Genomic DNA, 15,691 nt, shown 5'->3' with positions numbered 1-15,691 from the left:
AGATGATGAAGATGTGATAGTGGCTGATGTTGTAGTTGTAGTGGTAGTGATGATGATATGGTGGTGGTGGTGGTTGAGGTAGTAGTTGTAGTGATGATGATATGGTGGTGGTGCTGGTTGAAGTAGTAGTTGTAGTGATGATGTGGTGGTGGTATAGTGGTTGTAGTAGTTGTGGTCGTGATGATAATGATGTGGTGGTGGTTGTAGTAGTGGTGGTAGTGATGTTGATGTGGTGGTGGTGGGGTGGTGGTTGTAGTACAAATGGTAGTGATGATGATGTGGTAGTGGTGGTTGTAGTAGTAATGGTAATTATGATGTGGGTTGTAGTAGTAGTCGTGGTAGTGATGATAATGTGGTGGTGGTGGTTGTAGTAGTACTGGTCGTGATGATGATGTGGTGCTGGTGGTTGTAGTAGTAGTGGTAGTGATGATGATATTGTAGTGGTTGTTGTTGTAGTAGTGGTGGTAGTGATGAAGATGAGGTGATGGTAGTAGTTGTAGTAGTATTGGTAGTGATGATGATGTGGTGGTGGTTGTTGTAGTGGTGGTAGTGATGATGATGTGGTGGTGGTTGTAGTAGTATTAGTGGTAGTGATGATGATGTTGTGGTGGTGGTTGTAGTAGTATTAGTGGTAGTGATGATGTGGTGGTGGTGGTGGTGGTTGTAGTAGTAGTGGTAGTGATGATGTGGTTGTGGTGGTTGTAGTAGTAGTGGTAGTGATGATGTGGTGGTGGTTGTAGTAGTAGTGGTAGTGATGATGTGGTTGTGGTGGTTGTAGTAGTAGTGGTAGTGATGATGTGGTGGTGGTGGTGGTTGTAGTAGTAGTGGTAGTGATGATGTGGTTGTGGTGGTTGTAGTAGTAATGGTAGTGATGATGTTGTAGTGGTGGTTGTAGTAGTAGTGGTAGTGATGATGATATTGTAGTGGTTGTTGTTGTAGTATAGTAGTAGCATTAGCAGTAGTAGTAGTAGTAGTGATGATGATGATGATGATGATGTGGTGGTTGTAGTAGCAGTGGTAGTGATGATGATGATGTGGTGGTGGTGGTTGTAGTTGTAGTAATGAAGATGAGGTGATGGTAGTAGTTGTAGTAGTATTGGTAGTGATGATGATGTGGTGGTGATGGTGGTTGTAGTAGTGGTGGTAGTGATGATGATGTGGTGGTGGTTGTAGTAGTGGTGGTAGTGATGATAATGTGGTGGTGGTTGTAGTTGTGGTGGTAGTGATGATGATGTGGTGGTGGTTGCAGTAGTAGTGGTAGTGATGATGTGGTGGTGGTTGTAGTAGTAGTGGTAGTGATGATGTGGTTGTGGTGGTTGTAGTAGTAATGGTAGTGATGATGTTGTAGTGGTGGTTGTAGTAGTAGTGGTAGTGATGATAATGTGGTGGTGGTGGTTGTAGTAGTACTGGTCGTGATGATGATGTGGTGCTGGTGGTTGTAGTTGTAGTGATGATGATATTGTAGTGGTTGTTGTTGTAGTATAGTAGTAGCATTAGCAGTAGTAGTAGTAGTAGTGATGATGATGATGATGATGTGGTGGTTGTAGTAGCAGTGGTAGTGATGATGATGATGTGGTGGTGGTGGTTGTAGTTGTAGTAATGAAGATGAGTGATGGTAGTAGTTGTAGTAGTATTGGTAGTGATGATGATGTGGTGGTGATGGTGGTTGTAGTAGTGGTGGTAGTGATGATGATGTTGTGGTGGTTGTAGTAGTGGTGGTAGTGATGATGATGTGGTGGTGGTTGTAGTAGTAGTCGTGGTAGTGATGATAATGATGTGGTGGTGGTTGTAGTAGTGGTGGTAGTGATGATGATGTGGTGGTGGTTGTAGTAGTGGTGGTAGTGATGATGATGTGGTGGTGGTTGTAGTAGTGGTGGTAGTGATGATGATGTGGTGGTGGTTGTAGTAGTATTAGTGGTAGTGATGATGATGTTGTGGTGGTGGTTGTAGTAGTATTAGTGGTAGTGATGATGTGGTGGTGGTGGTGGTGGTTGTAGTAGTAGTGGTAGTGATGATGTGGTTGTGGTGGTTGTAGTAGTAGTGGTAGTGATGATGTGGTGGTGGTTGTAGTAGTAGTGGTAGTGATGATGTGAAGCTGGTGGTTGTAGTAGTAGTGGTAGTGATGATGATGTGGTGGTGGTTGCAGTAGTAGTGGTGGTGATGATGGTTGTAATACTAGTGGTAATGATGATGATGATGTGGTGGTTGGAAGGGAGGGGGGTTTCCTTGGAACAAATTGACCTCACCGGAATTTGACGGAAGTTGCCCGGAGCCCGGAATTTTTTGCTCCAGACCGGAGTTTTTTCCGGTGAAACCGGAGTTTTGGCATCACTGAATACTGTCTATGATATCGGGTAACCTCAATGGCGTAACGGTAGAACGTCTGACCAGGAATCAAGAGGTCTGAGGTTCGATCCCAAGATGTGGAAAACTGATTGTTTGAGATGTTTGGGTTTTTGTTTTTCTTGTATTTTTCTTTCTTGCATTGTCCGGCACTGTTTCTTTCATCATCATCCATCGTGGCTTGTACTCTTGAGCACGTTGCCGGTCAGCTGTCTCCATAAATCACGATCCTCTGCGGTGCGCATGAAATCTGTGTTGCTTTTTAAATCACTTTTGGCCATTCTTAGGTTATTTAACTAAGTCATTCTTTGTCTTCCTCTAGCTCTCTTTCCTTCGATCATCCCAGATGTTTCCAACATCTCTATTCCGTCTCTTCTCCGCACATGTCCCAGAAATCGTAACCGTTTTAAAATCTCCTCTGAGAATAAGACCATCGATTGTTGTTGCTTTGCTTACCTTTCCCATGGCGTTTTTGGGTCTGGTGATAAGGTCTTGACTTGGACTCGTATCAAAGATTCTGGTGAGAGTGTCGCAATAGGAGAATAGTTTGCCCTCCGTCTCCTTTGCAAGAGACGCGTTCAATTTCTTGTACGTCTCCTTGTTTTTAATCTGAAAATTAATCATTTAAAAAAAAAGACTTATGTTTAATGAATATATAAAAATTAAAATGCAAAAAAAAAAAAAAAGTAGCATAAATAAATAAAAAATAGAATTTTTAAATAGAAAATAAAGTAATGATGATAATAGTGATATTAAAAAATAATAATAAAAAATAAAATAAAATAATAAAATTAATAATAATAATAAAATAATAATAATAATAATAATAATAACAATAACAATAATAATAATAATAATAATAATAATAATAATAATAATAATAATAATAATAATGATAATGATAACAAAAACAAATATATATATATATATATATATATATATATATATATATATATATATATATATATATATATATATATATATATATATTATATATATATATATATATATATATATATATATATATATATAAATAAATAAATAAAAACATACATTATAAAATATTTTCATTATTGATCCCCTAGGATAATTTCTTTTCTTTTTTTTTTTTTGAGCCTACAATTAATGCTCCATGTTAAGTCTTATTCTTGTGTGAGGATTTGACATCCATTTGTGTTCCATACTTATTACAGTTCCCAGCTTCTGGCAGCTCGGTATACATACAGTTGTGAAGCTCTGTGGTCTTGGAGAATTACACTCCAGCTTCAGACCTGCCTGTTCCAGGTTCAAGACCCGCCCTGCTGGGTGGAGCAAAGTTGAGTTGAGTTGAGTTCCTAAAAAAAGGCTCAATTCACAGATTCTGTCACCGCACTACTTGTGTGAAAAATGAGTACCAAGCCAGTAGCTGCATTGTATTTAAAAAATAAATTGTAATAGCACCTTGACTGGCATTATGTCTCGTGTTGCTGTTGGTTTGGGACCCCTTGTAAACCATTTAGAGCACATTTAGTGGATATTATTAATTTGTATAAAAATTAAAAATATTTTTTTAAAGGGTCAACTGTATGTAAGACAAGACGACTTAGGTTCCCAATCCTAGGGTATTTCTAATGAGGGGCTTATATCAGAAATGTTTATTTCATTATTAGTCTGTTTGTTTGGGGTTTTTTTTGGGGGGGAAAAGATGACTTTTTGTTACTTTTATCAATGCAAAGTACAAAGACAAAAAGACTTAATAATTCTCTGCCGTCTATCTGATTTTTTAAAAGTAATTTATTTGTGTATTCATTGTTTTTGCCGTAGACTGACGAAGGGTTTTGAGTCCGAAACGTTCCATGTTTCGTATCCTGTTCTTTTTTTTTTTTTTTTTTTTTGTATTCTGCTATATATTAATTTGTGTTTATTACTTTTTACAGTTCACAATTTCTAGTACAGTCCACTCCGGATAATCACAACACCTTGGGATCAGAAAAAAAGTTGCGATTATCCAGAGTGGACTGTATCAGCTTAGTTTCATAAAGACATAGAGGGCGTATTTACCAATGTAACGAAGAACCTGTACTTGGTGGTGTAAAAATAAAGAACGGCTTCTTTCACAGCTTTTTCTGACACATCTAAATCGGTGGCAGCCAGCAATTTGTGCTTCAGGGTGAAATTTTAGGATTTAAAAAGAGAAAAAAATTTTAAATTATGAAAACAAATCATACATTTATACCTTTTGTCAATACGGGTTACAGCTAAAATAATAAAGCAGTGTTATGAAATTTTTGTCACATATCTATTTTTAAGCCAATTCACACTGTCCTCAATAGAGACCTAAAATGCCTTCAAAATAACAAAGTATTAAAATCAAAGGAAGACCTTACAAAATTAGCATCCACAGTAAAAGACCGTGAACAGTGGAAGGAAATGACACGGATGATTAGAGAGGCAGCTAAGGCGTCCTGATCAGATGATTAGGAAGCGAAAGGCCTTAAGTCAGTAAGACATCTATTTTTACAACAAAGTAAACAAACAAAACAAAACATTATTCACCAACACCAAACGCTATTATGCTGCAATGATAGTGAGTTTATGGCCAAGGTCAAGGGTGAATATTTAGGATTTAAAGAAAAATAAAATCATGAAACATAAATATATTTAGACTTTTTAACAATGTGGGCTATGGCATTGAAAACAAAACAAAAACAAACAAAAAAAAAAAATTTTTTTAACTCTGAACAAAAGATGGTATGGCCTTATACCAGTAGATACCAGTACAAAAATATCAAATGAAGTCAAGTAAAATTATATAAATAAATAGCAAAGATGCCAACCTCAAAAATAAGAAATGAGTAATTGGGGAAGATAAAATGTGTCATTTCAAAACAAAAGATGAATTAATTTTCCCTGTTACGCCATCAAAAGTTGCTCCCGATCGGAGAAATGCAAAGTTGAGTATGTTGAAAAGACTCTTTTACTCTCATTCTCTCACCATACTCTGGTGTAAAAGGATTACCTCGCAGCATCATGACTCGTACAACATGGACAGGTTAGATAAAGAGGAGAACAGAAAAAGAATGGAAGAATTAACGTGCCTCAATACTAATTTGGGTGCAATGGGTCACGATATGCTGATGAAATCTGTATAAGAGGCAGTTTCTGGGTTATGGAACATGAGATATATCTATCAAGCTTATATTAATTTTAATTTTAGAGGTTGTACGGCATTTGCAACACTAATAGGTCATTTCAGCGCCAGTAAAAATAAATAACAATGTGAAATTGAATGTAAGCTTCAATTTAACTACGAAAACAGATAAAATGGCTGTTTCGGGTTTCTCTTTAACAACAAACAGGATGAATGAAACACTACAGATGAATGAGATAATATAGTAGTGGCGTTGTTAAGATGGAAACAATATTTTCATGTTCTCGTAAACAAATTGAAACTTACATTCAATTTTACACTATTTATTTCTTCGAGCCTCGAGCAGCAACATTTACATTTGCCAGTAAAAAGGAAAATGAGACCTGATGGTAATTGCACTAAAGTTGGGCATGCCAAATGAATGCAAATTGAGTTAATCACAATACGAAAATTGAATATGACACTTATTTATGCATTAGATATTTAATACTCAATATTATCAATTAACATTGAATGCTTTTTATATAAATGATAAATTGTAATCTATACATAAAAGTTACACAGAGCATTTAAAGGTTTTTAGGACCTATTAGCTCTTAAATGATACGCTACGATGCGATTACCTACCTCGCGTGCCTTATGTTGACCACAATGTACGAGGAGATAACAGATCTTGCCTTCACTGTACAATTCCTTTATAATTCTGCGAAATGACTTACGACACATGGCCTCCTTCAAGCCCTTTTTCGTTTCCCAGGCAAGAATTTTCTATGGGATAAAAAAGCAACAGACGACAAAAGTATGGCTTCAAGACTTTTCCCTTATTGCAAATGGAGGAACGAATCAGTCATCGATTAGCAAGTTTGACCTTGTCGTCGTCGTTGTTATCGTCGTTATATTATCGTCATATTATTATTATTATTATTATTATTATTATTATTATTATTATTATTATTATTATTATATATGCGAAATGACTTACGACACATGGCCTTATAATTATTATCATTATTATTATTATTATTATTATTATTTTTATTATTATTATTATTATTATTATTATTATTATTATTATTATTATTATTATTATTATTATTATTATTATTATTATTATTATTATTATTATTATTCTCCAAGCAGGCTATATAAAACTAAGGGTAAAGGTTATCAGTTCGAGTGTCGAATGTCGTAAAATTGAGTGACTCCTACTTTCTTTTAATACTTCTTGGTTTGTGTGACACAAATGTATCTGGCTACCATTTTTGATAAGTTATGATAAGTCGATGAAATGATACAATTTCTTATTTAAAACTCATTATTTTACCGCATTTTCCAGACTAGAGGCCGCAAAATGCATAGTTGAGTCCTTGGAAAAGACTCTTTACTCACATGCTCTCACCGTACTCATGTGTAAAATGAGTACCTGGCTGTTAACAGAGTTGTCTCTGTCTGAAAAAAAAAATTGTCTTATCACCGGATAGGCATCATGTCTCATTCTTTATGTATTGGTCAGGGACCCTTTGTAAAGCGCTTTGAGCACATTTAGTAGATATTGCGCTCCATAAAAGCTCAATTTTCTTCTTTTTTTTAATCGATAAGTCACTCAATTTTACGACAATCACAACACCAGTGTATGAGTCACTCAGATGCTACATTAATTAAGGAGTCCTTCAGAGCCATTCAACCTACGGAGCCGAGGAATTTATCCCCATTCCTATAGCGTGAAACAGACAATACCAATCATTTGCTATCCTTTGGATAGGACGCTTGTCTATCGCAAAGTAGTACTTTCCACCAAATCTCAACAGACTCAGCTACCCATTCACTGCTGGGTGGACAGGGGGGGAGGGGGGGGGGGAAGAGGGGGGTCAGAAAAAAAAAGAAATCTCGACTGCACCCGGGATCGATCTCAGTCCCTTTGGTGTGTGAAGCGAGTGCTCTACCAACTGAGCTATCGGGACCCCCCTACGTTAACTAAAGTAAGTTTTTATTTCGTACAAGCCAAATGTAATATTATACTCCTTTTGCAAACTATTGCCTTAACCCTCTCCTTACCACCCAGAGGAAAATCGTCACATTTGTTACGATGTAGCCCACTGATTTCATTTTGTTATACTTATAGCTATAAAAAAAACTGGACACTGTATTGCAGCGCTCATTTTTCTAAACAAAATATAGCATATCGTATAGTCGTTACTATTCCATTTGAATAATCTATATTTGTGTTGGGTGAGTGTGAAATTTCAGGTAAAATTTTGAAAATAGCTGGTAAAAAGAGTTAAAGGGTTTTAAAATGTTACCAAAAAAAAATATTTTTCAACATACCTTGTAGATCTCGCACTCCGATATGATGACTCTGTTCTTCTCAAGAGTATTAATGATAAAAACTCTCCTATCTCTTTTCTTTTTCACCACTGAATGTTCAAAATATATAAGATTACAAAATAACATGAGTATAAGAGCTTTAAAACAGGTTTATATATTATTATTATGTACTTAAAATAGAAGGTTCTGGGTTCGAGCCTCGCTCACTCTGCGCATAGTTGAGTCCTTGGAAAAGGCTCTTTACTCACATTCTCTCACCTTACTCAAGTGTAAAATGAGAACCTGGCCTTTAACAGCATTCTCTCTATCGAAAAAAATTGTAATATCACCTAACAGGCATCATGTCCTGTCCTGAATGTGAAGTGTTGCTGTTGGCCAGGTACCCCTTCCAAAAGTGCTTTGAGCACATTTAATGGATATTACGCTATATATATAATTACCATTCTGTTTATCATTAAATTGATTATTATCATTATCATAATTATCATCATCATCATCATCATTATTATCCTCCTCCTCCTCCTCCTCATCATCATCATCATCATCATCATCATCATCATCATCATCATCATCATCATTATTATTATTATTATTATTATTATTATTATTATTATTATTATTATTATTATATTATCATTATTATTATCTTTATCAATATCATCATCATCTATCATCATCATTATAAATAACACAACAATAACAGTAACATGCACTCACTTTGATTGTATAATTTTTCACTCATTTGTCTGGGCTCTGGCTGTCTCTCTATCTCCCAGGTCAATTTCAAGTCAGCCAGACTCTCGTTCAAGTTATCCTCGTCCATATCCAATCTCCTCTCCGTCTCCACGGCATCCTCTTCATCATCCTCCACATTTTCATCTGTTCATAACAAGTTTTGAAAATTCTATTATTACTATTCACCCCTATTATTTCTTAGTTCATATACGTAATCGTTGAATAATGCTTTGAACGCATTGAATAAAAAATTTATTTATGCAACGATTGCAGAATATTTTTGCACATTTTATTGGTGTGAAATAAGGTGTGAAAGACAGCTGATTGGCAATTATAAATGTGACCCATCGTCTCAAAACAGTATTATGTAGGGATGAACCAGATACTAAAAAGTCAATGTAAAGCTAAAGTGGTCCAAATGTTGAATTGTTGGTATTCGGCACACGAAATTATGATATTCATTCTCCTCAATAAAACAGACAAACTCAGCGCAGCGCAAGTCTGATATTTCTGGCTACAAATTAAATTTTCAGCATCGTTATCATCCCGACTTAATACCATTTTGAGGCGAGGGGTCAAAAATAATCTTTTGGTGCACATGAATACCAATCCAACACTTTTAGTTTTTGGATCAAATTGTCATTCAAGCAGAAGGAGAAAGATACAAATTATGGTGAATAGAAGCACTACTAATACCATACCATGTGGTATATTTAATTGTGCAATAACACATACTCGCACGTCCGTTGTGTTTTGTGGCACAATAAAAATAACTCGTTTAATAAATACAAAGAGATGAAAGAATTGTATATTATAATGCATTCTTCAGAATTGCTCGAATGCAAATTAATTCAATTTTTTTTTTTTCGTAAGTCGATATTTTATATTGATGTAATGTGTTTAGGTAAAATACTCACAACATCCGCCAGCTGGATTTCTCGTACCAACACACAAAATGATGTGTAACCTTGAACATTTATTTATATAGTCTGATTGGTAGAAGTTTGTTTGTTTGTTTTTAAGGGTTTTACGGCGCTTGCAACACATTTAGGTTATATCAGCGCCAGTAAAAAGGAAGAAAATGGGATAGTAAAAAGTTCTAGAATTACAATTAAAGCACCCAAGAAAAAGTAAGACGTAGAGGAACTGGGAACAAATAGGGATCAGGTGTAGATTCCAAGAGCATACCATCAATGTACTTAGTTTGAGATCACCTAAATGTCTCATCCAGACACAAGCACAGGTCCCAACTAAGAGGAATACACTCAAATGTTTACCAATCATATAATATAATATGTAAACTAAACATAATACAATGCATAACAGAGAGATGATTTACAAGGAAAAAAATATCATCTCCCAAAACTATAACTATACATTCGACTGTTTCCCTCCCAGCCAAGGAGCTCCGGCAAGGATCAGGACAAAACTAAGTAATCTCATTCCAAGACAATGACAGGAAACAATTGGGAAACGGGTATGGGGGGATAGAAAACACAACATGTACCTCCCTGCCCACTATGGGAGGTCAGGATCCCCACCCAGCTATTAATTAAAATGGCTGTCTTAAAACAAGAACAAAGAGATGTGTGATGTCAATGTCGCTCCTTATATAAAGTGCAACATCCACTAAAATGTGTTCTACAAGCTTTACAAGTGGTCCCAAGCTGAACCTTTCGTCAGGTCATTGCTTTATGAGAGCAGACCCTTTGCCCTGAAGGGGCTAGAGACAGGAACCTTTCATCAGGTCATTGCTTTATGAGAGCAGACCCTTTGCCCTGAAGAGGTTAAAGACAGGAACTTTTGATCATGTCATTGCTTTATGAGAACAGATAATTGCCCTGAAGGGGTTAAAGACATAACCTCTGATCAAGTCATTGCTTTATGAGAGCGGATAATTGCCCTGAAGGGTTAAAAACAGAAACCTTTGATCATGTCATTGCTTTATGAGAACAGATAATTGCCCTGAAGGGGTTAAAAACAGGAACCTTTGATCAAGTCATTGCTTTATGAGAGCAGACCCTTTGCCCTGAAGGGGCTAGAGACAGGAACCTTTGATTAAGTCATTACTTCATGAGAACAGATAATTGCCCTCAAGGGTTAAAAACAGGAACCTTTGATCAGGTCGTTGCTTTATGAGAACAGATAATTATTGCCCTGAAGGGGTTAAAGACAGGAACCTTTGATTAAGTCATTACTTTATGAGAACACATAATTGCCCTCAAGGGGTTAAAAACAGGAACCTTTGATCAAGTCATTGTTTTATAAGCAGACTGACCTTGTGACTTAGATCCCGATGGTTCAGTTTGAACTTGGCTGTCCTCGGGGTCTTCCTTTAAGACAGTTTCAGTTGAAATGTCCAATCCTTTAGCCTCATTCTGAACAAACTGTATTCTGTCCTTGGCGTGATGAGCCGATACCAACCTTAATAACAATAATAATAATAATAATAATAATAATAATAATAATAATAATAATAATGATAATGATGATGATGATGATGATGATGATGATGATGATGATGATAATAATAATAGCAATAATATAAATGAAGTGATACAGCTCAAGACCCTCAATTTTAAGACAAAGTCAGACACAGGCAGGCACAAATGAAATGTTATACTCTCCTCTCTCTCCTCTCTCTCTCTCTCTCTCTCTCTCTCTCTCTCTCTCTCTCTCTCTCTCTCTCTCTCTCTCTCTCTCTCTCTCTCTCCTCTCTCTCTCTCTCTCTCTCCTCTCTCTCTCTCTCTCTCTCTCTCTCCTCTCTCTCTCTCCTCTCTCTCTCCTCTCTCTCTCTCTCTCTCTCTCTCTCTCCCTCTCTCCTCTCTCTCTTCTCTCCTCTCTCTCTCTCTCTCTCTCTCTCTCCTCTCTCTCTTCTCTCTCTCTCTCTCTCTCTCTCTCTCTCTCTCTCTCTCTCTCTCTCTCTCTCTCTCTCTCACCAACTTTTGATGTGGTAGGGAACATTTCAAAAGTACACATAAATCACACGAAAAAAAAAGAAAAATGTATTCATGTCGAACCAAATGAGAAAATAAACCTTACACATAAGAATTTGCAGTTTTTGATATAACTGGGAATTTGACAATATATTTTTGACGAGCCAGCGCAGCGATTGTTCTCTCCATATATTTCTTGTGAAAACCATAAATCTTTGAAATCTGGATAGAAGAAAATAAAAATAATTCTTTGTAAAAACTAATTAAAACAATTCCACCAAGTATTATATTCCTATGAATTAAAAAAAAATTATTTTAATGCAATATGAGAGAAAGTTTTTTGAAAAAAATTTTTTAAAATATTAAGCCCTTTAGCAACAGCACCATTAGGACCAATCGCCTAGGTATTCCATGAAGGACTATAGATAACCCATCAAACAAGATGTCTGAAGTCAACAGCAGGCACCCAGATTGTCCAAGTGAGCAAACTGGAGGTTAAATAACGAAAGTGCCTGAAGTGGGGCTTGAAACGGGGGTTTTTCAGGATTACAGTGCAATGCCTTAACACTCGGCTACTTCGCCCCTTTAAAATAATAATAATAATAATAATAATAATAATAATAATAATAATAATAATAATAATAATAATAATAATAATAATAATAATAATAATAATAATAATAATAATAATAATAAGACAAGTTTAATTCTAGAGAACTGACATTTTATTGGTTATCCTTTTCATAATTTGGTATTAGTACTTTGATTAACACACTCAACCCTCGCACCGACTATATCCGTAGTTTACCCAGGGTCACTTTTACCCCATGCCTATTTATTACATTTTTTTCTGAGACAAATCATAGGCGTAGTATCAAAGCTAATGTTTTTTTTTAGTTTTCGCATGTTAATGATATTTGAATAAAACTACCTATGCACATGCATCATTTTGAATACATTGTTTTCTAATTTTGACAAGTAGCAAAAATCTCTAGGATTGAGTGGGTTAAGAGCTACCAAGGCAATTAACGCCATTTATTACACTTTGAGTATGCAGCTAGCTCTGTGATCTCAAGGGATGACACTAAGCTTGTAACCTGCGGGTCTAGGATTCGAAACCTCATTATTTACATACAAATGAACGTACGTTAAGTTGGCAGACCTGAATAAATATGAATATATAATTAATTAAATCTTTAAAATATATGTAAACAAGAACACGACTAAGTCTGAATTAATACAATGAATTAAGTGAAAACTGAGTGTTTGAAAATAAGCTGAAAACAAAGCTGGGAGTTTTGGGCTCTCTTTTTAACATATTGTTTGGCAATTTTTTAAAAACATAATTAAACAATTCATTTGAAAGCAATCGGATTTATTATAAATGAGATGTAAATAAATAAATAAATAAATAAATAAAATATAAATACAAAACTTTTTAAAAATTCACCGTAAAAAAAAAAAATGGTCTCCACCAATAGAATTTTATGTATTTTAAATCTAACAGCTCAGCGTGTGCAAAGGGAAAGATTGATTCCGGTGGCAATCGGGATATTTTCTAGCCCTCTGTCCATCCAGCAGTTGAATTGGTACCCGAGTCTGTTAGATCTGATGGAAAGTAGGTACTTTGCAAGAGACTCGTGTCTTATCCAGGGGGTAGCGAGCAATTACTACTGTCTGTTTCACACTATTGAAATCGGGTATATCCTGCACCTCCAGGAGCCTAACTAACTCTGAGGGACTACTTTTCCAGGTATAATTTGCCTCCTCCTGGCCGCACGGAAAGATTTAAGAAGATAAGAGATCTTACAGTCTTGATTGCTCAATTGGATTCAATAGTCTGACGTCACATCGCCCAGCAACGTCGGCCATCGTGGTTCTAAACAATGAAAATCGATAATTTTTATTCATCATGCTGGCTAGAACTTTTCATATGTCTTGTGATCAGAATGTGTAAAAGTCAAAATATGATCAGATTTATAATGTTTTTCTCCTCTGGATACACTTTTATTCTCGTCGGAAAAATATTTCATAAGGGCGTCCGCCATTGTTCCGATAGTTTAGAACCAATTACTAAGTTATCATGCATCATTACGAGAGAAGTGACGTTACGACTGTTGAAGCGCATTACTGCTATGACCTACTCTAGTCTCTGAGATGCCCTTGGGTCCAGCCTTGTTCACAATGTATTGAAGAACTCTTCGAAATGTCATCTCATACAGAGGTCCTTGAATGGAAAGGAGAAAAGTAAATCAAGCATTAATCATACGAACAGTGAAGTGAAATATTTCAGGTACAAAATATCGACAAAACAAAATGAAGTGAATAATTCAGGTACAAAATATCGACAACACAAACAAAAAATAGATACAAACAAACAAACAAAAAAAAAACATAACTTTTAAAAGAGACATAACAAAACCGCTACCACGTTGCTTGAGATGTGTGAAATATTATATATATATAGTGCGCCTATGTGGTCTAGTGGTAGAACACTTGCTTTTGGATTGGAAGGTCCTGGGTTCGAGCGCATACTTGAGTCCTTGGAGAAGACTCTTTACTCACACGCTCTCACCATACTCAGGTGTAAAATGAGTACCAGACCGTTAACATTGTTGTCTCTGTCCGAAAAAAAATTGTACTATCGCCTAACAGGCGTCATGTCCCGTCCTGAATGTTAAATGTTGTTGTTGGCCAAGGACCCCTTGTAAAGCGCTTTGATCACGTTTAGTGGATATTGCGCTATATAAAAGCTCAATATATATATTTATATATATATATTATATATATATATATAATAAATATAAAAATAATTTTTTTTTTTATATAAATATTTTTATAAAAATTTTTTTTTTTTTAAGAATTTTTTTTTTTTTAAATTTTTTTCTTTTTTTTAAAAAAAAAAGGGGGAAAAAAAAAAAAAGGGGGGAAAGGGGGAAAGGGAAAAAAAAAAAAAAGGGGAAAAGGGGGAAAAAAAGGGGGGGAAGGGGAAAAAAAAAAAAAAAGGGGGGGGGAAGGGGGAAAAGGGGGGAAAAAAAAAAAAAAAGGGGGGAAAAAAAAAGGGGGGGAAGGGGAAAAAAAAAAAAAGGGAAAAAAAAAAAAATTTTAAAAATTTTTTGGGTTTTTTTTGGGGTTTTTTTAAAATTTGGGGAAAAAAAAAACCAAAAAAATTTTTTAAAAAAAAAAAACAAAAAAAAAAAAAAAAAAAAAAATTTTTTTTTTTTTTTTTAAAAATTATTTTAATTTTTTTTTTTGGTTGGTTAAAACCCCCAAAAAAGGGGTTTGGGGGGGGAAAAAAAAAAAAACTTTTAAAAACCCCCCCCCAAAAAAAAAAAAAAATTTTCAAGGGGTTTTTTCCCAAAAAAAACCACCCTTAAAGGGGTTTTTTCCCCCGGGAAAATGGTTTTTTAAAAACCCCAAAAATTTTTTTTTTTTGGAAAAAAAATTTTTTTTAAAAAATTTTTAAAAATTTTTTTTTATAAAATTTAAAAAAAAGTTTAAAAAAAAATTTTTTTAAAAAATTTTTTTAAAAAAAATTTTTTTTAAAAAAAAAATTTTTAAATTTTTTTTTCCCCCTTTTTTTTTTTTTTTAAAAAAACCCCCCAAAGGGGGGTTTTTTTTTGGGGGGTTTTTTTCCCCTTTTTTTTAAAAAAAATTTTAAATTTTTTTTAATTTTTTTAAAAAAAAATTTTTTTTTTTTTTTCCCGGTTTTTTTTGGTTTTTTTTAAAAATTTTTTTTTTCCAAAAATTTTTTGGGGGTTTTTTTAAAAAATTTTTAAAATTTTTCTTAATTATTATCCCCTTTATTTTTATTTATTTTTTTTTAAAATTTTTTTAAAAAACTTTTATAAATTTTTTCCCTTTTTTTTCCCATATAATAAATTTTAAAAATTTTAAAAAAAAAAAAAAAAAAAAACAAATTAAAAAACATATAAATAAATTAAATTTTTAAAAAAATTTTTTTATTAATAATTTTTAATTTTATAAAAATTTTAAAAAATAAAATAAAAAAAAAAAAAAAAAAATTAATTTAAAACATTAAAAAATAAAAAAAACATAAAATAAACCCCAATTTTTATTTTTTTTTAAAGATTTTTTTTAAAAAAAAAATTAAATTTATTACAATAAAATAAAAATTTAAAAAAAATTAAAAATTTTATTTATTAAAATTTTTTTTTTAAAAAAATTAAAAAAAAAAAAATTTATTAATTAAAAAAAATTA

At 33.9% G+C, this 15,691-nt stretch overlaps 1 protein-coding gene across 1 annotated transcript in view; it reads right to left on the bottom strand.

Moving 5' to 3' along the window:
• The window catches only part of LOC144974376 (general transcription factor 3C polypeptide 1-like), a gene marked incomplete in the record, with an annotated part of 443,780 nt that overhangs the window by 420,658 nt on the left and 7,431 nt on the right, over positions 1–15,691 (bottom strand). The window contains 8 exon segments of the mRNA XM_078917212.1: positions 2,800–2,952; positions 4,384–4,485; positions 6,101–6,241; positions 7,799–7,887; positions 8,516–8,677; positions 10,812–10,957; positions 11,576–11,691; positions 13,614–13,696. Of these exon segments, the coding sequence (XP_078773338.1) occupies positions 2,800–2,952; positions 4,384–4,485; positions 6,101–6,241; positions 7,799–7,887; positions 8,516–8,677; positions 10,812–10,957; positions 11,576–11,691; positions 13,614–13,696 (992 nt within the window).

The sequence above is a fragment of the Berghia stephanieae genome, chromosome 6 (assembly GCF_034508935.2).
Source record: "Berghia stephanieae isolate SIO BIC M18660-M18661 chromosome 6, UCSD_Bste_1.3, whole genome shotgun sequence".
Classification (NCBI taxonomy): Eukaryota; Metazoa; Mollusca; class Gastropoda; order Nudibranchia; family Aeolidiidae; genus Berghia; species Berghia stephanieae.
Note: the sequence above shows the minus strand (reverse complement) of the source record. Positions and strands in the feature narration are given on the sequence as shown.